This window comes from Sebastes umbrosus, chromosome 20 (genome assembly GCF_015220745.1).
Source record: "Sebastes umbrosus isolate fSebUmb1 chromosome 20, fSebUmb1.pri, whole genome shotgun sequence".
Classification (NCBI taxonomy): Eukaryota; Metazoa; Chordata; class Actinopteri; order Perciformes; family Sebastidae; genus Sebastes; species Sebastes umbrosus.
Genome location: NC_051288.1, coordinates 6,816,884 through 6,839,995, shown reverse-complemented (window position 1 = coordinate 6,839,995; position 23,112 = coordinate 6,816,884). Strand labels below are relative to the sequence as shown.

Genomic DNA, 23,112 nt, shown 5'->3' with positions numbered 1-23,112 from the left:
TTCCTGCTGGAAATGACCCTGAAAATGGGCCACAATATGAAGACATGCGGCGCCCTCTAGTGCCCATGGACTTAATGACAGATTTAAGTGGTTAAAATGTACTGTGAATGTGGTTTCACTGGTGAATGATTTAAAAAAGAAAAGAAAAGACAATTAAAAAAAGCAATCTTATTCCAAAGTGCCATACAGTAAGACTGCATCAATCCCAAAAGAATATCCCTAAAGTGAGATACGAAATCAGTAACTCAATATTTAGGTTTGAAAAGAAACAGTGAGCGGGATACGATGCAATCTGTTAAAAAATAAACATCTAGAATTTATGACGGCTTTAAAAGTAGCTAAGCCCTCTTCACTGTGTATCACACCTCGAAAGGTGTCTGTGCGTTTTTGACTGTAGGACACCGACCGACAGAACAACACAGATAAAAACAGTAAACAGTCATCAGAAGCCTTTTTAAAGAGTAAAGTTTTGAATATGTCAATCGGATAGCAAATGATTTTCATTTCATAGATATTAGCAAATTTCTTCAGACAACTTGCGGGCGACGGCTGAGAAAGAGCTCGAAACGGCCCCAGATTAAACGCGAATACAATCATGCACACGGAGACACGGGTGGACATGCAAGAGACAGGAAGACAAATCCACATGTACACACACACACAACATGCTTGCTTGCTTCTCTCACACACACACATTTGGTAAGGACACTAACTTAGTAGCTGATGCATCACAAGACTATTCCACCAGCCAAATTGTAATTTAGAATAGGACTGTACCGAATGTCCCCTTTTTTTTTAAAATTCAAAGCTTCTATTGAGCTTTTCGATTTAAACTTTGAATGTCTGTCCTCATAATTTATGACTTTGTTTTTGTGGTTATATAAATGTAATTCATGGTGCTGTTAGATTGCTGCTAGACCGCCCCGTTAATACAGGTGCGTGCCTCGGTTTGTGTATGGCGAACGGGAGAGTAAACAGTTTTTGAAAGACTAAACGCCAACAAATATGTATTTAAGCAGAATATTTTGTTAGATACAAATTAGGGCTGCACAAGTTACCGAATATTAATCATAAATCAAGCGATTCCTAAACTAACAGCCAGCTACTGGAGGACAATCGAGATGTTTTGGCCTCACTCTTGGGGAGCCGTCATGCCGCTACACTCGTCTTAGGGTCTACAGCAATGTCGGCAACCCACCCGACCCATCTTGAAACATGCTTTGTGGCTGTGACTTTTTTTTGCATGTCATCACCATTCATATCTATACAACCAATGTGTTTATGATTACATTGTTTACAAGAGCACAACATTGTTCAGTTCCATTGTTCTAGTGTCTTAATTTTGCTCTCAAAGTACACCAGATTAATGCATTTAACATTAAACTGTAGCTTACAAAATTTAGGGTGAATATTCCTGTATTTTTTCTAGGATTGTCAAAGTTACGCAAATTTGTTTTAATGGCACTAATGCCTTTAATGCATTAATGCTTGAACTTGTCGCGAAGGAGGCTAAATAACGCTCCAAATGTGTGCTAAATTTTGGCGAGGAAACACTGGCATGGCCATTTTCAAATAGGTCCCTTGACCTCTGACCTCAAGATATGTCAATGAAAAAATGGGTTCTCTGGGTACCCACGAGTCTCCCCTTTACAGACATGCCCACTTTATGATCATCACTGGCAGTTTGGGGCAAGTCATAGTCAAGTCAGCACACTGACACACTGACAGCTGTTGTCTTATGATTTGAGTATATTTTTTTATGCTCTGGACAATATTTGTCGTTGTTTTATGTTAAATTATTTCCAATACTATATGCATAAATTTGCACAAGGCAGCATATTTGTCCACTCCCATGTTGATAAGAGTATTAAATACTTGACAAATCTCCCTTTAAGGTCCATTTTCAAAAGATAAAAAATGTGCGATTAATTTGCGATTAACTATGGACAATCACGTGATTAATCACGATTAAATATTTTTATTTTATTTACAGCATGGAAGTGAAAGCAGTGCTGTTTATTTAAATGTGAAAGTGCAATAAAAATATGTTGTCGCTTAAATGAATGAATAATCGTGATTATCATTTTGGCCATAATCGTGCAGCCCTAATAAAAACACTAATTAATTTTGGAAATGATTACATCTATCGTTTTTCAGTACATTTTGACTTTTGGACGTCAACTTGCATGTTTGATGGCTAGTGATGCATTAATTTCCCGCTCTGACACACACACACACACACACACAAAGACAAAGTGCCGGATACTGTAGGACAGCTAGATATAAAGCTCATCTCCTCCAAAGACATCTTTATTCCTCGATATAACTTGCAGTTTACACCTATTCTGGATGTGTGCCTGCATGTCTCATAAACTGATATTTGTTCCCTTTCCACCGTTTTGTCAGTTTACTATCGGAAGAAAAAAAGCTGCCAAATTTGTGAGTGTAGTCCCATTTTTCCAAAATTACATTCAAAATAAGATACTTGTACAACAACTGCAGTATCTCTGGAGCAATTGGCCACACGATCTTGATGTTGATCACAATCATATCGATCACTTCGTATTAACGATCACCTCGGATATGCAAAGTTCACATTTCCTTGTTCTGAGGTGAATGAGGCGCATCGTTCGATCTCTCTCCGCCTCTTTAAGTGCATAGCTCTCACATAGATGGAGGAGCTTCCTCCTCTCGTCGTCCGACTGAAGTCGAGTCTTTGTTCTATAGAGTCATTGGTTCATCAGCTCGACCGCGGGGTCGTGATAGGTCAGAAGAAAACAAAAAAGTCACATCTGATACAACATATCAGATTAGTCAGCATACATGTAATGTACAGTACGTGGTAGATTGGACCAGTGTGAACAGAGGCTTCACCTCCTCTCAGTTAGGAATCCCTTTAGCACAGTGACTGACTGAACACGTCTGGCTTAAAGGGAACAAACGGATTTGACTGTCCAGCGCCTCAGACTTCGATTGGTTTAGTCTGAGTTTCCCAAGGTGAAGCGGTCAGTAGCTGAGGCCGTACTGACATCTTGACGCACTGATATCCCAGGCCAAGTCTCGTATGAATTTTTATTGAGAATCTGACCTTGTGTCAATTTTTTTTATTCCAACTACATTTCATCTGTAGTCTGCGAGCGTCCATTTATAGCGACACATTTATTGTGTTGTTAATGACCAGCTTTTTTAACCTAGCATGGCACAGTATGCTTCAGTGGAACAAAGGGCTTCACATCACGCCACCGTTTTACATTTAGTTACTGTGTTTACACAGTAAAATAGACGCAGTGTTCACACTGAAAGCAAACCAGGCAAATCTCCAGTAAGAAATAAACGGTTATATCAGCCATCGATACTATTCAGGCTCTCTGTCCGGGAGAAAGTTAAGTAGTATTAGTGTGGTTTAGATTATTTACAAACTGTCCATGCTACCAGTATTCATTTGGCTCTGTCTCCTTGTCTCTATAAATGTTCATTTAAATCATGACAGACAAGTCTGTTTAAAATCCCTTTATCACTAATCTGATGGGTGATCACCTTAGTGATGACGTTATTCTGGCTGCTCAGCCATACGAGGCCTTCTTTTAAAGCTGTGCAAACTCCTGCTTGTAGTTCAACTTGAATCAGTGCACTGCCTGTACAGCATCTCTTCCTGTAGTACAGTGGGAATATTACAGATGTTATGGATGTGCTGTTAAGAGTGGTACGGCACACAAATGCCATGTTTTCACCTTTTTAAAAATGTTGACTTCTTCGCATCTGTCGATCCCTTCTTCCTCTTCCTTTTCATCCATCCCATCTATCTCTCACTCCAGGCTCAACTTGCTCTGCCATATCTCTGGACTCTCTTTTTTTTCCTATGTCATCCACCCCTGTCAGTCCCAGTGCAGCTGCAGGTCTTGTGTATCCAGGAAGTCCGATGGGATCCCCAGTGGTGTGAGTGCCCCGGCAGGACCTGGTGGCATGGTGAGGTCCAGCCACTCCATATTGTCCAGGCCCGGGTCAGACAGGCCCATGTTGAGCGAGGACGGCGAGGAAGAGTCGCAGAAGGATAGGTCTGATGTGTCCATGGGCGAGTAGGGTTGCTGTTCCATCAGCTGGGCCTGCAGCTCCTCTATCAGGCCCCGTGTGCGTGGGTCTGACGCCGGCGCCGTTTCAGCCAGTGTGCCCTCCAGGAAGGCCTCCAGCTGATTGTCCGTGGCGAGCGAGGAAAGGCTGTGCAGGCCGGGGCTGATGATGGCGTTCAGGGTGGGCGGAGGAGCCAACTGGATCTGTGGAGGCGGCCTGCAGAGCACAGTGTTGACCGGCAGGGTGGAGATGTTTGCCGTGACTGGGAGGGTCTTATTTAGAGACATGTGAGGGTCCTGCTGGATAAATGGTGTGATTTCTGGATGAGGGGATAAAACATAGATTATTGTGAGCGTTCAACCAATGAGGGCTCTTTTGAAGACTCCTAAACCTCGTGATTGACGCCATAACGTGTCCAAGTAAGTTCATTGAAACACAACCTGATTAAACTGGATGTTATTTAACAATATTCATTTTATCAAAGTTGTTACTATAATGTTTTTCATAACATTGTTGGTATTTGTACTGCAAGTGGCTAACTATTTCAACTCTTTATTCATTAATAGTTAGCTTAGTGTCTGAAATGTTATCCATAACTTTTAGCTGACTATTTAAGCTCTGCAACTGGCCGGAGGAGGAGCCGCTGCCGCTGCTGCTGCCGGGTGCGGAGCCCCGACTGCAAGTCGAAGGCGGCAGTGAAGGTGGATCTGAGTCCGTCAGCGTTGGGCTGTTCGCTGCCGGAGGCCCCGCTGCTGTCTGAGTTTAAGGAGTTTCTGGTGAGCCTGTATGCTTCTGTATGATTTTGTGCGGTGGCACCGATGACAGGCGTTCAGAGTTAACTACATAGAAATAGCCAATGTTCTCGCTGTTGGTCTTGTTTACTTATGTAGGTCATAAAGACGCATCAGTATTAAGTTGAGGATGTTTTATAATCAGTTAAAAGTTCCTCACAGTAACTTCAAGCTAACTATTTCAACATTACTTTATGCTAACTATTTCAACTGTTTATCATTTATTCATTAATCCATCCATTAACGTCTGCTTATTCAGGGGCAGGTCTCGGGAGCAGAAGGCTTAGCGGGGTATTCCAGACGTCCCTCTCCCCAGCAACATTTTCCAGCTCTTCCTGGAGGAGCCAAAGGCGTTCCCAGGCCAGACATGATATGTAATATATATCCCCATATCTCTATCTATCTAGATCCATCTATCTATATCTATCTATCCATCTATATCTATCTATATCGCTATGTCTATCTGGATCTAGATTTATCCATCTATATCTCTGTCTGTCTATTTACATCTCTCTCCATCTATTTATTCCTATATCCATCTATATTTATTTATATCTCTATCCATCTAGATCTATGTATTTATCTAGGTCTCTATATCTATCCATCTATATCTCATACCTCTAACAATCTAGATACATCTATCTATATATATCTATATATATGTATATATATATATTTCTATGTCTGTCTGTCTATATATCTCCATCTATCTACCTCTTTATCCATTTATATATATCTCATCTCTCTATATATCTATCTCTATCCATTCATCTATATCTACATCTCTATATCCATCATTCTCTATCTATCTAGATCTATGTCTGTCTATCAATTTCATCTCTCTATATCCACATCCCTATATTTGTCTATCTCCATCTTTGTCCATCTATATCTATCCATATCTATAACGCTATGCCTCTGTATCTATCTGTATCTAGATTTATGCATCCATATCCATCTCTCTATATCTATCTACCTCTATCCATCTATATATCTTTCCGTCGAGATCTACAGTTTATCTAGCTATCGATCTATATCTCTATGTCTGTCCATCTATTTATATCTATCCATCTAGATCTACACTCACCGGCCACTTTATTAGGTACACCTTGCTAGTACCGGGTGGTCTTCTGCTGCTGCTATAGCCCATCTGCTTCAAGGTTCGACGTGTTGTGCGTTCAGAGATGGTATTCTGCAGACCTTGGTTGTAACGAGTGGTTATTTGAGTTACTGTTGCCTTGCTATCATCTCGAACCACTCTGCCCATTCTCCTCTGACCTCTGACATCAACAAGGCATTTTCGTCCACACAACTGCCGCTCACTGGATATGTTCTCTTGTTCGGACCATTCTCTGTAAACCCTAGAGATGGTTGTGCGTGAAAATCCCAGTAGATCAGCAGTTTTTGAAATACTCAGACCAGCCCGTCTGGCACCAACAACCATGCCACGTTCAAAGTCACTTAAATCCCCTTTCTTCCCCATTCTGATGCTCGGTTTGAACTTCAGCAAGTCGTCTTCACCACCTCTAGATGCCTAAATGCATTGAGTTACTGCCATGTGATTGGCTGATTAACTATTTGTGTTAACAAGCAATTGAACAGGTGTGCCTAATAAAGTGGCCAGTGAGTGTATATCTAGCTATCGAACTATATCTGTCTCTATATCTATCCTTCTGTGTCTATCTATCAAGATCTATATCTCGCTATCGATCTCGATCTACATCTATCTTTGTCTGTCTATCATCTATCTCAATTCATCTATATCTCTGTCATTCTATCTATCTCCATCTCTCTATATACAGTATCTATATCTCCATCTCCATCTCTAGTATCTATGATTTATATCTCCCTATATCTATATTTCTATCTATCTAGATCTATATGTACATCCCTATATCTGTACATATATTTATCTCTCTCCATATCTATATCTAGATAGATGGACCAGTAAATTGAGAGCTTTGCCTTCCCGCTCCGCTCCCTGTTCACCACAACGGTCCAGTTCAACGCCCAATAACTGCTGACGCCAGAAAAGTTAAACCCGCTAGAAAAACAAGACACGAAGCGCAAGAGAGGAGCGCACGGCAGGTGCGCTGTACCATAGGAACGCGATGATTTTGCTGTTGACGCATTGCTAGCGACACATCTCTGTGTGAGCCTGAGTCTACATATTGCTGGGGTTGAGGAGGAGCCTCTGTCATATTAGCCAAGACAACATAAATTTGTAAAAGGCTGATTTCAGTCCAATTCTGTTAACATAAGCTGTAATGTCACCAAAGTGATGACGATGCTGCCTACACCGCAGTTTCCTCAGCATTTCCCTGAGACTATAATGTTCTGGGTGTGTACTGACGGTGTGCACCTCCTTACCTCCGCTCTCTATAAGGATGTCGAACAAGTCATCCATTTGCTGGCTGGTTGCCGTGGGAACCTGAAAAGACAGTTAACAAGGTTAAGACACTTCGGTCTGCACACCAAAAGCAAAAAACAGTTCCTCAAGGCTGGAAAAATAGTCTATTATTGTATTCTGAAGGATGCAGTGGTGCCTAGTGGCGTGTGTGTGTTTTGGACTTTGGCTGGTGCGTTTCTTACCTGTGAAACGTTGTTGACGTGCAGGTTGCGGCTCTGTTTGATGGCGTCCTCATAGCGGGGAGGCTCTCTTGTCTTGGGAGGCTGAGAAACAAGGGAGGTGGGCTGAAGGATGAAGGTAGGCTGGGGAGAAGAAGGCTGGAAGAATAAGAGAGACGGAGAAAATACAGGCAGAATTAATATCCGTCTCTATGAAGCCAACTCTAGAAGTTAAGTTGGGAAAATTGTTATAATGAAATAGTAAATGATCTCAAAAAGCATCCAGGACTTAGCAGTGGTGGAATGTAACTAAATACATTTACTCAAGTACTGTACTTAACTACAAATTAGAGGTACTTGTGCTTTACTTGAGTATTTCCATTTTAAGTAACTTTATACTTCTACTCCACTACATCTCAGAGGTAAATACTGTACTTTTTATTTGTCTGACAGTTTGTTACTTTTCAGATTACATATTTTCATCCCCTTCCTGTCCAAGGAAAAACATGCATCTTCAAATGTGTTGATTTTGAATCTGTGATAGTGTTCCTTTAAGTTCCGAGAAAATTCTCCTACTTCTTAAGTTAAATAAACTATTTAAAAACCCTCTTGGATCAGCTGGAAAATGCTTTTCTGCAAACATATGATGATCTAATAGAATATAATGCATTGCTGTAGATTAAACTTGCTAACAGTATACGTATAAAGGAGTTATAGACATAGTTAGATACAGTGTGGTACTAGTACTTTTACCTAAGTAAAGGATCTGAATACTTTTTCCACCACTGGTATGTAGAATTGACTGAATCAAACTAAACCCCCTCCCCTTCAGTGATAACTCAGCACTGATACCTTATTGAGGGGTCCGTTGGAGATGTGGTTGGGTGAAGCACGTGGAGAGACCCTGTTGTCTGGGGAGCTCCTCAGGAAACACTGGGGATTCATCTCAGGCCTAGTTTGGTTCTCCAAACCAGTAGCGTTATTGCACATAGTCAGAGTCTGTCAAGACACAAGACAGAGTCTAACATCAGTGTTGTTTTAAAGGAGGAACTGAAGATACAGCAAGTGGGACACACACCTTCATAGCTCTCACATACTACATAGTTACTTTAGTTTGAAGAGTAGGGTTTCATTAATTATAAACAATTATCTTAATTATTTCTGTTAAAATGTGAAACAAGCTAAATCTGAAAGTAAATATGCTTTTACAAAGAGATATGATCATGACTAATACACAAGCTGTTCAACTAATCAACATGATACCGTCACTATAAATTAAAGAGCACTGGTTGTGGTAAACGATAGCATGTCTCACATCTTGCATCTCATACCGCTGAAACAGTTAGAACATTTTTTCACAATCGATTAAGCTATTAAGTAATGCTCACACTTACTGGTTACAGTTTCTCTAATGTGAGGATTTGCTAGGGCTCCTCGATTACGGCAGAAATCATAATTATTTTGGTCAATATTGAGATCATGATTATTTAACATGATTACGCATTGACTTTGGAAACATCATGCATTTAGAAAGGGCAAAATTAAGAGGCTAAATCTATGAAGAACTTTGTGTTTTAGTTAACAATTTAACCATAAACACATTGGTTGTATATATATGAATGGTGATGACGCGGCAAAACACACACCAACAAAGCATGGTAAACGAGACGGGGTCCGTGTTTCAAGATGGGTTGGGAGGGTTGGCGAGGTCTGAGCGAGGGGTGCTGTAGAGGCCCTCGCCCCGGGCCTTTTTAAGCCGACCTAGGTGGTCATGGCACACAAGGGGATCCTCCTACACCGAGTGGCCGTCCCTGACCCGTCGAGCGGGGTGAAAGCGCATCAACGAGTACGTCATTGTGAAACGGAATGCGGCACAATAATCATTTGGTCTCGATTGTCTTGTCCTCATAATCATCGGAAGCAAAAATTGTAATTGAAACTGAAATTCGATTAATTGCACATCTCTAGGAGTTGCTGCGTTTCTCTGTTTTACATCATGGTAAATCAACGAGCAATTCGAAGACGTCACCTTGGTCCCTGGGAAATTGTAATGATACTCTATTTTCTGACATTCTATAGTTCAAACAATAAATCACTTGAATATAAAATAAAAAAAATAATAAGAACAATCATTAGTTGCAGGCCTGCTTACATCAGCTACAGCAGCACTTCTCCAGTAACCATCATAACAGGGCACATTACTGTCATAGGACAGTGACAGATAAGCATTGTTGTTTTAGTGGCGTGACTGACCTGTAGTGTGTTGTGGTTGGTTAACTGCTGGCTAGGTGGCATCTCCATCTGAGTGGTTCGCAGCTGAGAAACTGAGGCCTGCACCAGGCCTGGATTTGAGCCCGTGGCCTGAAGAACAGGCTGAGATAAAGGGAAAAGGATGTAAGAACATTATTGTGAGTCTATAGATCCCGTTTTCTAATTTGTAAGCCCCTAAAGCAGGAAAACACACTAACAGTTCTCTAACTAACATACACCGTTGTCTCTACTTTATTGCAATCTTACCTGCAGGCTGACGGTGGTGCTTGGCAGCTGGATTGCAGTAGCGTTGTTAGGTAGCGAGACTGGGAGGAGGATCCTCCCACCCTGGCCAGTCGTGGTTAACAAGGTCTGAGGCTGACCCAGCACCTGGGACACCCCACCTGAGTGGCTGATGAAGAACTGCTGCAGGCTGGGGGCTGCAGGTTGAGACTGGGGCTGGGTCTGCAGTTTGGGACTTCTCTGTGACTGCGAGAGTAGCTGTGGGTTGTTGGTTATTTGGGACTGAGCTTGGGACTGGATCTGGGTGATCATCTGGGTTTGGGTCTGGAGCTGGAGAGGCTTGCCAGAAGAAACAGTCACATCCTCCAACTTGACCACTGTTGGGAGGGGGGAGAGAGCCTGGGAGCCCAGGATAGAGTTGGGGATTGTAGCGGTAGTGGATGAACAGTTTGACAGGACTGTACCTTCCATTTTTACTACATTTGAGTTCAGGACAGTAGGAACAGGGTTCATTGCGGGTACAGAAATGAGTTTGGGAGAACCAGAGGTAGAGTCAGCGGTGCAGCCACCCTGGCCTCTCTTCTCCACCTCCAGCTGCATCTTCAGCTCCTCCACCAACTTCTGCTCCTGCTCCAGCTTCTTCATCAACTCCACTATCTGCCGCTCCTTCTCATGGAGCCGCCTGTCCTTTTCCTCCGGGACTTGGAAAGACGTGAGACCTGCCCAGCCAGAACTCACCATTTGCATTTCGAAAAGAGCCTCAGACATGCCTACGTCCTGCTGAAAGGTGGAGCGATCAGCGGGAATGGGTGAGACCGGCGGTGTGGGGTTCGTGTTCTCTGGAGCCACCTGCTGGACTGGAAGGACTATAGCCGGGGTGGCGTCCATGGCCATGGAGGAGAAGGTGGTGGTGGTGGCAGGGGCAGGAACGGTGGTAGGAGCAGAGGTGCAGTGGTTGTCTTGGAAAGGTTTCAGTCTTTCTATCAGATCAGTTTTTGTTCCTGACACGGGGAGGCCACGCAGCTTCAGCTCCAGTTTTAGCTCAGCCACCTAGACACAATACAAATATTGTCACATCATTAATTTTGGACTAGTGCTAGAGGAGTGCAGCTGATTTTTAAAGGAATAGTTCAATACTTTGGCCTCTTTGTTGAGGGTGAGATGAGAAAAAGTATACCACTCTTATATACGTTTGTTAAATATGAAGCTACAGCCAGTTGCCGATTAACGTAGCACAAAGACTGGAAGCAGGGAAAAACATTTAGCTTGGTTCTGTCCAAAGGTTTTAAACAAATCTGCCATCCCGCACCTCTAAATTTAACCTTTTATTACAACTATTTCTTGTCTGGGGGGTCGTTTCTAGAAGGTAACCCCCAAGATAAGAAAAATGTGCGAAAACTCCTACGAGAGTCGCTGTCCGACGACCTAGCCTAATCTTAACCGTTCGAAAGTCAATGCCTAACCTGAACTATCTCACGAGAGTTTCGCAACTTGGGGGTTATCTTCTAGACACAACCTTCACTGGGCCAGTCACTTCCTTGAGTGCAATTATCAGTGGAGCAACCACAACCAACAAGACTCCAGGAAATCACTGATCTTAGCAAAGATAGTTCTGCACATAACCACAAATAAAACCACAACCATGAAACTTTAAGAAAAAGAGATTTGAAGTTGTCTGTGCCCTCAGATTATCATTGCTTTATGAATCTTCCTAAATGATGACAAAACCTTGTTAGAGATCTGATAACCCAACGTATGATCTGTGAAAACATTCCTGTATTGGCTGTGTAACATCTTGAGTGGGCCTAAAAAAGGGAAAATATCTCCCTTTAGGCTACAATTTGGTGATTTCTGAGCTGCTGGGGCATGCTGATACAAGTTATAAGGGTGAGGGGTTTGCTGGTACAAGTCGGTTTCAAAATACCTTCATCTCCTCCAGGTTGGCAGGCAGGACTCCTGGTTTGCGGTTCGAGAGCGAGTTGTTTGGACGAGCCGGAGCCGGAGTCACGGGGGGAGGTGGAGGAGCAGAGGGCAAAGACACCATGATGGAGGTTGGCAGGCTGCCGGCGCTGCCGCTCTGACCCTCGGCCACAGGCCTATGGCGAGGAAGAGACACAAAAACATGAGGTCATTGTCATTTCAGGATATAATTTACACTACTTCTGTATCATCACGTGAATAAGGAACAGAAACAGAGGAAGAGGAGGTGTGAGAAAGAGGGAAGGAGGACAAAGGAGTATTATTGGAGAGATCATTGAAAGGCAGGAAAGAGAGAGGGGAAATCTGTTCCCAATATGAACAGACCATCCATCCTGCGCCCTGCGCCTCACTAACAAAGTCAGTCAACCAAACCACAGTGCAGTAGTTCAAAGGGAGCTCGGTCATGCTGCCACTGTGAGGACATTTATGAAAAACAGCAGCTGCTGAAACAACATCCTGTTAGTTATTAATATGATTACACACAGAGTTGTTATTGGAAACTAGCTAACGGCCCTCTGGGTCATTGAAAACAATATTTAACTTGCTTTCAGGCGTTTCCAGATAAAGAGTTATGGAGGCAAGCCAAGCCAGAAACAATACAATTATAATCTTTTTTTTTATTAGTTCTAATATACGTACTTCAGTGGTGCTGGTAATATAGTCTGGTAGTTGTAGTGCTGCTGTTGCTGGCTCAGGATCTGCAGCTGGAGGAATAGCTGCTGTTGCTGCAGCAGTCGGGCGTAAGAGGAGTCCATGGGTTCTTCACTGGCCTCCAGCTTCTGGTCTGGGGGAACATACTGGTGGTACTTGAGCTTTTTTACCCTGGACTTGGGCTCTTTGCCCTTCTTACTGCGGCTCTTCTCTGAGGGCGACCTCTGCTGGCTTTGCTGTTGTGGGAGGAAACAGGAAAATGTACCGTTTGTACCAGCAGCATTCAAACTAGGGATGACACGATACCAGAAATTTAGTAGTCGATACCAATACCAGTGAAATTCCACGATTCTCGATACCAATTCCATACCACGGTAAAAAAACAAAAGTAAACTAGAATGGCACTCGGAGCGCGCAGACCTCCTTAAAAATATTCCTGAATCCAGACGATGATCCGGATCACCACCAAAATCTAATGGATTGTTCATTGTGCTACACCCCTCCCCTCCAAAACATGTCATTCAAATCCATTGCAAACTTTTGGAGTAATCCTGCTAACAGACAAACCAACAAACCAACAAACAAACAAACAAACAAACCAACGTCGGTGAAAACATAACTTCCTTCCTAGGCTTTCGGCCTTGGTGGAGGTAACAATAAATCCCATGTATTACAACATAGAGTGCTCTCCTTTATTACCGTTTGCATACTGTTTTTTGTTAGGAAGTTAAACAGGTCATAATTCCCTCTATTATTTATTTTATATTGCTGTGAAAACATCTCCTTCAAACAACTGGATTTATTCAAGTTTCTTGCAAAAACAATATTTTACAAGATTACATTTGAACACATCATGATAACGTTAGAATTTACCTTTGCCCAATACTAATTTTTACTGATAGAGCACATCATAATGTAAATCAGTGGTTCTCAACCTTTTTGAGTCGTGACCCCCTTAGAATAACCAGGTTGGTGTTCTTGACCCCCCAGTTTTGTTTGGCATTGTTTAGTTTGAACAGCTAGCACCTAGGTGTTGTCCAATGTGCTCCATTTTTGATGCGTTCCATGACTTTTTCTCTCCCCCTGACCTCAGAAACTCATGTGCACACACTCAATAAAATCTATTCTGAGGCAAATTATATCACTGGTACAAGCGACGTAATGTAAAAAACATTCACCAGTATTAAATTGTTTTTATTGTGTTTGTTTTTTTTTTCTCCACAACCATCTGGTGACCCCCAGAAATGATCTCGCGACCTTCTTGGGGAGAAGAAGGTCCCGACCCCCAAGTTGAGAACCACGGACAAAAATCAATGGCATCTCTGAACTAGGTAAACCAAGAGCTAGTTAACGTTAGCTGTTAGCTCCGTGCAGAACTGTGCTGCTTACCGGCTAACAGCTAACGTTAACTAGCTCTCGTCCTGCCGATTTCAACATGGATTTGTTGTTCACACAATGTAGCATTATCGGGGAGAAAAATTGGGTGCATCCCATGGACTTGTCGATAGTGAGTTTACTGTGTCCCAAACACATTTTCTATTGTCCCCGGGGTTTGACGGGACGCCATTAGTCTCGAGCCCTTACGGTTACCTGCGGTACTGTAGAAAAACGAGTACCGTCCCGTTTTCAGAATTTTGGCATCAACTTGATACCGAACTATTGGTTCCCGTGACATCCCTTATTCAAACATTACAGTGAGAGGTTATATTATAATTAGAGGTGAAAAAATGCTTCTTACCTTCACCAGCGTTGGTCCCGGTTTTGAAGGAGCAACTGTGGTGACTGGCTGTACAGGAGTGACAGCTGGGCGGCTAGCAGGCTGCTCAATGGTTGAGATCATTTTCATAAAGTCTGTTGTTGCTTGTGTGGCAACTGGGAAGGGCTGAAGAATCATAACAAAAAGACACTTAAAGCTGCGAAGCAAACACTGACCTTCTTATAAACACTGTAAAGTCCAATATCAATGTTATGAAGCTACAAAAACCTGGGCAATCATACACAAACACCAGTACTACTAGTCCTGTATCTGACCTGCAGCACGGTGGTGGGTATTGGTGGAGCTAGTGTTGGTGCTGGTGCTGGTGCCGGTGCTGGTGCCGGTGTTGGTGCTGGAGGGGGCGTCTCTGGCACTTTGCTCTCCGGGGCGGGAGAGGGGACAGAACTCTGAGACTCCTGGCTGGCCGGCTGATCTGGGGACGGGGCATCGCTGCTGTCTTCATCCAACACTTTGGGATAGTTCACCTGACCTACTAAGAGACAACAACAAAGTCCGGCACATAACCACTCAGTGTTTTTTGTATCTCTTAGCCAGTAATAAACAACTTTTATCATCAATTCTCTCAGATTATCTGCATGGCTGATCAAACAACGACCTCTTCCTGACAGTGTCCATTAGGGCAGGTATTCTCTAAAAGCACTGGCTGTCTAATATATATACATTATCCTATTTATCATCACTGTCCCCGTCTCTCACCGATGATGGCCTGTTTAACGCTGGAATCCACGGGCAGGATGTTTTTCTCCACCAGCTCCAGGGGGCCGGGTCTCTGGGCGATCATCTCGTTCAGGTTGTCGGCCAGCCGAGCCCTCTTCAGTCTCATCTGGGTGGCCTGTAGTGAGGGTTCTGCACCAGTCTCTGAGGAACAGACAAACATGTCACACATTATACGGTCAAATTGCAGATTTCTTGTTATTTGTTTTATAGCCCTGTGTCTGGTGCCATTTTAAATTCTATTATGTTTAACATCTTCCACTCCTTGAGGGCGCCGGCGCCCTTGGCTGACTTTACTTTTTTCAGAGGTTGTAGCAGGCTCAGTTAGTTAGAGCCAGAGTGAAGCTAGTGGTATCATATGAAGCTAGAAAACCTAAGGAATCCACTGGTATGTCACGAGGAACGCTACATTATGCTACAAAGTTATGCCAAATTTTGGTGAGGAAAAACTGGCATGGCCATTTTAAAAGGGGTCCTGACCTCTGACCTCTAGATATGTGAATGAAAATGGGTTCTATTGGTACCCACGAGTCTCCCCTTTACAGACATGCCTACTTTATGATAGTCACATGCAGTTTTTTTAAAACAGTATAAATGTGTTATTTGCGCCTATTCTAGAAATGGTGTTTGAATATTTCTGCATATTGGGGTCCCTAAACAGTCTTGTATTACATAAATTATGTATCACTGTAAAGCTGAGACTCTTGTGGATCCAATGAGCCCAACTGTATTCATGTGTGATGATGTTAGTCCCCATAGTAGCCATTTCATTGTATTGAGACCATTTTTTACCTCACTGTATAAAACGACCTGTGGTGACCTCTAGGATAATCACAGCCTCATGAAACTGTACAGCCACAAACTAGAGACCTAGAGCATTCAGAGGATGGATGGCTTTCTCTAGGTAGATTGACAATAAGGGAGTTTGTGAGCAGTTTACACAACAGAAGTGCTCGCCATCCAATCACTGAAAAATGCAATTCTTGCAGAAATCTCCAAATGTCAAAAGTTTTTGATACCAAATCACAGCATGGCTTTTTCTATGGTGTTCCTCAAGGTCTTGGTGTCTTAATGTGGTATTTTGGAGGGATTATTGATCATTTTTAGTAATTCTCGAGGGGCAAAAAAATTGTTAAATTTAGCACCAAATCTGTGTTACAAATGGTATCAACCAAAAAAATTGCTGCAACAACTTATGATACATAATAGAGCATGGGAATGACCATCACATACTTCCATCATAATGTTCTAAGCCCTTATACACTTCACAATTTATTTTACTTATTTTTTTTTTAATATATATATATATATATATATATATATATTGTTTTTATATTTATGACTAGAACAACTTGACACACAGTGCTGAAACATTTCAAATTAATATTCAGGTTCCCAGCTTTTAGATGATGTACACCACTTCTATGTGACATCTACTGTTGACCTGTGTGACCCTCTCCAAAAAAAGACAAGTGGGTTTATGAAAAAGAGGAGTGGAGTGGAAAACGTTAAAAAAAACGTCTACAAGGAACACTAGATAATACAAAGTGTTCGTAGTGAGAACTAGAGAACCACCAGTACCTTGCAGGATGTGCATCCTGACCAGCTCTGCTCTCTCTGGACGACTGCGGATCTTGTGCTTGAGGAAATTCTCAGTCTAAAGAGAAAGAAGGCCAGTCAGCAAATCATCTAAATGTTCATGCCCTGTTCCCTTCTGCAGCATTGAGCTACACAACAGTCTTAGCACTTTATTTCCTGAACTGGGGGCCTTACCCTGGCTCTCTCCAAGCTGCGAATCTGCCCATGGAAAGCTGCCGGGCTCTTCAGAGCTGCAACACACAACATTGTCATCAAGCACAATTTTAAAGACAAATGATCCAGATTAAAAAAAGAAAAGAACAAACATGTTTATTATCTCAGCTATCAGGGTCCCAGTTTGTTATCATACACCCGCCCACACCACACTAGCTTTTCGGTGAGTGACAGACAACTGGCAGCGCTGCTGACACTCACGTGGCATGATGCCCTGGTCCACCAGCTGCTCCCGGGTTCGCCTTTGCTGAAGCCTCAACTGCAGGACTGAAAACAAAAAGGGAAAGAAATGTTATTATAGAAAAACAGAGGCATTTGATTGTAATATTAAGTAGAAAACATGAAAATGAGGGAAAGCAGTCAGAAGAAAAAAAAAACGTGGTAGAATATAAAAATAAAAATACGGAAGAAAAAAAGCTGAGAAGTTAACCACATACCAAGCTCTCCCCACCCCCCATGCATCACTCACATCCTGCTCTAGTCATTAGGCTGACAATATATGATAACGTCATTCTATAGGGGGACGTTTTGCACTCAGGACGTAAGTTATCCTACCAGTCGACCACATTTTGATAAACATTGGTTTCACACATAAGTGCATGGTAGTGTGTTGGAACTATACCAACTATTCCTGTGCTGGCATTAAAAGCCTGCAGAGGAGACTTTAGCGCCAAAAAAAATCAGTCCTATCTTGTGGGGGGTTTTTTTGTGTGACTTCACTCCTGAGAGCTATCTAGTGCAACTTCAGTCCTCAGTAGCGGTTTAAAAGTTGTTTCGCACCAAGCACGGATTTTCGTCCGAAAGGTTTGCACGGGAAATTTATAAAAACTGATTTTGTGGGTTCTTGTGAATCCTTGCACATCCCTGAAGAACATTCGTGTGGGGCGGGGGGGAATTCGGACAGACCTCGATTTCAGCCGATTTACGCCTGCTGAAATATGTGTTTGACCAATGAAATCTTTTGTTCCAACTGATCGCAGTCATCCTACATAATAATTAGCCATGTGCTTCTGTTTGTTGCACGAAGAGTGTGTATTTTCGGGGTCTTGGAACTATGGGTGCTTGTTTTCAAGGTAAAGGACTGTCAGACAAATGGGCTTTTTTCAGTCCAATGGGACATTTTTCGGACTAATGGTGTTTCGAAATAACAATGGGCTGTCCCCTTCTCAACACCCAATAATATATGACAAACACTACGACGTCAACAACCAAATAAAGGACAATACATGGCTTGAGATCGCCCAGCAGCTGGGATATGATGAAGAGGGTAATGTGGCTGATATGCACTTGCTGATGTTAATTTGCTAATATGTTGGTCTAGTCGGGACTAGCCAAAACAGCTAGCGTTAGCATCACATTTTGGTCCAATTAGTTTATGTCCTGTTTAGTTAACCCCGGGGGTTAGCCCCTTAGACATTCTCTGTCTGGAGTGGACAGGGCAGTATTTGCATAGTTTGCATGTGCGTAGTTGTCAACCCGTAAAATACGGATGCAGATTTTTCGCATTCCCGCACAACATTTTCGCATTCCACTGGTGAGAAAAAGGCTTTTCGGATGGCATGGCGTTTTGTTCTGTTTCCCCATAAACTTCTTTTACCAGGGTATGACATTTCACACGCTGTTATTATGTGCTCACAAGCCTGAAGCTTTAACGTTTGGACAGCTGCTACCCCAAAAACAAAAACAAAACAGAAGCAAAGATAGATATCCACCACCAAAATACTAGATATGATTTCATTATCATTTAGTCCATCTCTTTATTTCCATCTGTTGAAAAATGTGAGTATTGAAGTGATTATCAAGCTGTTTTAGTAACCCAACAACAACTCCAGGACAAGCTGGCACCAGCATTAGCCTACTTGAGTTGAGGAATTAGCATAGAAACAACAAATAAGAGGAGTGCTCACCTGCTCTGAACCTAGTGCAGTCACTGGGGGTCTCTACCTCCATACAGGCCATTGTCTGAGACTGAGAGTCCTGGCCTATAGAGCAGTCCAAAATACAACTGAGTGATTAAGCCATTTGATTCCAAGGTGACAGCTGTTGTATTAAAGCCAAAAGTATGTAGCTTATAGTCATATCCTCTCTCATGATCAGCTGAACGATACAAATCCACGGCATTGTGACGCTTCTAAGAATTAGAGGAGCAACATTAGGCCCGTCCTCTATTCCTCTGTCCCTCCCTGACTCTTTTTTACTGCAGGGCCACAACCCCCTCCTACCCCTCTACGCTCACTTCCCTCTCTCACTCGGCCATTTTCTGGCTGTAGGCGATTCCAACTCAGGCTGATGTGATGTCTACACGGTTTCCTTGAAACTACTGAGGAACAGTCAAGAGTCTGAGTCAGCTCTGACTAAGGACAAAAGGACAATAACAACTGCATCTTCAAGCTGAAAAAGAAGAGCTTGTGGCAACAACACAAGTGTTATACAGCTTTAATTGTATTTTGTTAGTGGGCCTACAACATAAGGATGTGTCACATTAAGAAGGAGGAGATTTGCACAAAATAAATACTGTTCATAGGCGTTTTCAGACTGGAGGGATTTTTTCACAGTTCTAAGAACCCCCATTTGTATTGTGTCCGCACAGCAACAACTAGGAACGATCTTAGGTCTAAGAACGCCGTTTTGAGGGACTTTTTTAGCTCCTATTTTAGAGTAGGTACTGTCCCAGCGCAAGAGGAACCGGGAGTGACTGGAGTGACGGGAGTGACGGAAGTGATGCAAGTGTACGGTGATTGGTCGAACACGTGAGCCAATACAGCACCGGCAACGACCATTTTAAAAACCCTGTTAGCCTTGTAAACAACAGACAACACAAAACACAGACAACAGACATCGAACAAATGGGCCGACAGCAGGTCCAGAAGTTAACTCGTTCATGAGCACACAACAACTGAGAAAAAGAACGAGTGAGAGCTGCTGCTCAGCGAGCTAACCCTGTAGCACAAAGGCCAACCCAGTAAAGTTAGAGGCTAACGCAGTAGCACAAAAGCTGACGGAGTAGCACAAAGCATACCCAATGAGCCAAAGAACAATAGCCGCAAAAGGTACTTTTGTGACGGCTATTTTGCTTGAGTTTATATACAAACTAGCCGCTTGCCGATCTTCCAGATCTTCCAGGCGTCGGCCAGCTAACGTCACTTAAGCATTCCTATTGGCAGTGTGAATGCAAACAGAAAAACGCCCTTGAAGGTATGTAGTTCTCGGGGGAGCTCCCCAGTGGGCAGTTCCTCTCAGGGAGTCCCCACAACTGTTTTGTCCGAAATCGCTTAATGAGTACGAACACTTCTCCATTCACAGGAAGGAACAGGAAACAGCTGGCCTCACCAACGTAACTCCACGCCACTTCTCTCTCATGTCTTTGGTGGTAAACATAAACTGAGGGCAACTCTTTCTCCCAAAGTTAAGATCACTGATTGCATCACCTGTGCAAAACTATTATACATCATCAATATGTCATAACCTTTTGCATACTCTGATGGAGCACTGCCGCTTTAATTCCAACTAGAGCTGTGGTGAAACATGTTTGTTTAAGGTGATATATATAGACTTCCAGTCAGTGGCATTGTCCTCAATTCCTCCGGGAAATGCTGCTCAGCCTGACAAACACATGTTGACCTCTGACCTCAGCAGGCCGACATGAGAGGTGGATGACATGACTGAGCTGTTATGCACACAGAGACAGGCACGCACACAGAAAGCAGGTCAATGGTGGAAACACTATACACAATAAAAATGTGCCTGTTTCACCTGCAGTTAAAACGTGAGCTTTTAATATCTAAAAAAGAACCAGATGGTTCTGTTCAATATGAGGCTGGAGCTAGCAGCCGGCTAGCTTATCCCAGTTTTCATAGTTTAGCATAAAGACTGGAAACAGAAGGAAACAGCTAGCATTGCTCTGTCAAAAGGTAACAAAATCGGCCTATCGGCACCTCTTAAGCTCATTAATCAACATGTTATATCTCATTTATTTAATCAGTACAAAAACCGAAGTGTAAAAACATCACCGTGAGGTTACCAGGCATTGCAGGCAACCAGGAAGTCACTGCATCAGCCGAGAAAGAGTCCTGCACATATAACCCCGTTTAATCCATAACTTGCCATTTTTACACTTTGTTTTTTTGTAAGAATTAAACAAACAACATGTCAATTAATGAGCTTTAAAGGGACTGTTTGTAAGAATCAGAAATGCTTGTTAACAGCGACACCTCTCCATGAATCAATGCTGATCCTAGTGTTAACTTTTCCTGTTTTAGACTCCTGACCGCGGTGGGAGGGCGACACCGGCACCCGGTCGGAGACGATAACGTTTCTCGCTGTGGAGCCCCGTCACTTCACAAGACACGGAAAACCTCTGTTGGTCTGGAGGAGCTGCAGCATTTATTTCTGCACAAATTTCCACTGTACATTCATTAGATATTCTCAGAGCTATTAACACTCCTGCAGTGTGGAGTGTGTGCGCATGCACGTGAGGTGGAGTGAGCTGAGTGAAGGCAAGCAGGCAGAGGAGCAGAGTACAGCAGAGACTCCGGCCCTGGAGTCCAAAGCTACGGTCTCCCCGCGTTCTCCGACCGCGGCCAACACTGTTTAACAGACTGGCTTCACTAGATATAACTTTGTGGTTTTGGTGCTTCCGTGTAGTTTGTGTTGGAGTCTTGTCTGAACAGCGTAGCCACACGTGAGCGCGCATATGCGAGGACGTATGGGACACCGACCCGAGTGATTTATACGTGTAAGAAGTTACAAACAGTCCCTTTAAAAAGGTGCTGGTAGGTGGATTTAGTTACCTTTAGAGACAGCCAGGTGTGGGGTTTCCAGTCTTTATGCTAAGCTAAGCTAACTCTACATATGAGTGTGATGTCAATCTTCTCATCTAACTCTCAGCGAGAAAGTGAATGAGTGCATATTCCCAAAATATTGCACGATTCCTTTAAAGCGACCTGTTAAAAGTACAAACTAAGAAACCAAAATTGACACTGCTGTCACAGTCATTTATCTCTATGTTCACAAAATAAACACTAATGCCACCAACCAGAGACCTCACAGTAGGTCAGCCTGTGATGTGTGCATAATGAAGACTGACACGTTTCGGAGTTGCAAAAGAACTTGCGAACACTGTTTGAGTGTTGATACTGGATACCCAGCTGGTTGCACCTGCCCATGACTCTGGCCTATTTTTGAACATCTGACTAAAGACTGAATTCCAAAAATAATTCAAATACAGCATTACAGATGCGATGGACTGAAAGCAGCTACTCAACAAACGATCTCTTTAAAGAGTCAGACTCTGGGGTTAATTACAGACAACATTCACTATTTATAAACTTCTCTGCGGATGTAAGTTTACCTCCTACTTTTGGAAGTAGAAGATCCTATTTTAGCTTAAAAAATGTTCTAGCTGTGCACTTCTTCAGGCTTTTGCTGTTATCAATAACCTTATTGATTTCACCTCTTACTGGCCAGACTCTCATTCCCTGTCACAACAAACTCCCAGCCCTGATTCTCTGCTGACAGAGAGATCCTCCCGTCTTTCTCCAGACTCTCTGAGTTACATCCTCCTGCCCCACACAACAACAAAGTGGCCTTAGACACTCAGACCTGTCATGATGGTAGACAGATTAACACCTGCATGTTAAAACCAATGTGAGAGAGGGGGGGTACTCTGCGGTTGGCAGAGTGCTGGGGGTGGCTCAGTGGGCGGAAAGTATGAGGTGTGTGTTCTCACTGGAAGGGGAAATGACAAAAGCCGAGCTGATGAGTGGGTGCTACTGGTGTTGACATTCCACAAAAATGTTCCACCGCCGAGACATTTTTACGGCGCTCTCCTGCAGAGAGCGGCAGCCGCAGTGCACCGTGCATGACGGCACAAAACCCTACGATTATCCAAAAACATGTTCAATCCACAGCTCTGACTGAACACCATGCGTTTGTTGACTGTATCTGACAAATTAGATTTTTCTAAGCGTGATGATCAATATCACAGGGAAAGCCATGAACTGATCTCCTTACACCATCTAAGCCACGATCAGGAACTGGCAAAAAGGCAGCAGTGAATGTAACCCACTCCTGAAGCCTGGTAATCGTGTACCCATCCATCAGTGTCTGAGTCAGCCAGTACCCATGTGGCTGCCAGAACAACACCAACATCGTGAGGCTAATGAGAAGCTAACATGCAGGCTGGCTCGCACAAAAGAAAAAGCTGATGGAAGCTTCACTCACTTTTATGGCCCATTTTGAACTTAATAGTTCTGTGTG

General features: G+C 43.1%; 1 protein-coding gene and 1 long non-coding RNA gene across 4 annotated transcripts in view; one reads left to right on the top strand and one right to left on the bottom strand.

Moving 5' to 3' along the window:
- Nucleotides 1-3,495: 3,495 nt before the first annotated feature.
- The window catches only part of mrtfba (myocardin related transcription factor Ba), a 34,132-nt gene continuing 14,515 nt past the window's right edge, over nt 3,496-23,112 (bottom strand). Inside the window, exons 4-18 of one of the 3 annotated variants that reach the window (XM_037753894.1) lie at nt 18,762-18,836; nt 17,056-17,121; nt 16,816-16,871; nt 16,624-16,699; nt 15,025-15,186; nt 14,583-14,800; nt 14,290-14,433; nt 12,540-12,787; nt 11,845-12,016; nt 9,945-10,970; nt 9,681-9,800; nt 8,280-8,426; nt 7,452-7,586; nt 7,230-7,290; nt 3,496-4,387 (exon numbers count right to left, since the gene is read on the bottom strand). In XM_037753894.1, coding sequence (XP_037609822.1) covers nt 3,876-4,387; nt 7,230-7,290; nt 7,452-7,586; nt 8,280-8,426; nt 9,681-9,800; nt 9,945-10,970; nt 11,845-12,016; nt 12,540-12,787; nt 14,290-14,433; nt 14,583-14,800; nt 15,025-15,186; nt 16,624-16,699; nt 16,816-16,871; nt 17,056-17,121; nt 18,762-18,836 — 3,218 coding nt within the window. In that variant the 3' untranslated portion in view covers nt 3,496-3,875. The remainder of the gene's footprint in view (nt 4,388-7,229; nt 7,291-7,451; nt 7,587-8,279; nt 8,427-9,680; nt 9,801-9,944; nt 10,971-11,844; nt 12,017-12,539; nt 12,788-14,289; nt 14,434-14,582; nt 14,801-15,024; nt 15,187-16,623; nt 16,700-16,815; nt 16,872-17,055; nt 17,122-18,761; nt 18,837-23,112) is intronic. The other 2 variants (XM_037753895.1, XM_037753896.1) reach the window with 2 other exon arrangements.
- LOC119478884 lies at nt 4,361-5,167 on the top strand. The gene is made up of 3 exons (XR_005204527.1): nt 4,361-4,487; nt 4,672-4,844; nt 5,119-5,167. It is a non-coding gene; the product is annotated as an uncharacterized LOC119478884 (long non-coding RNA).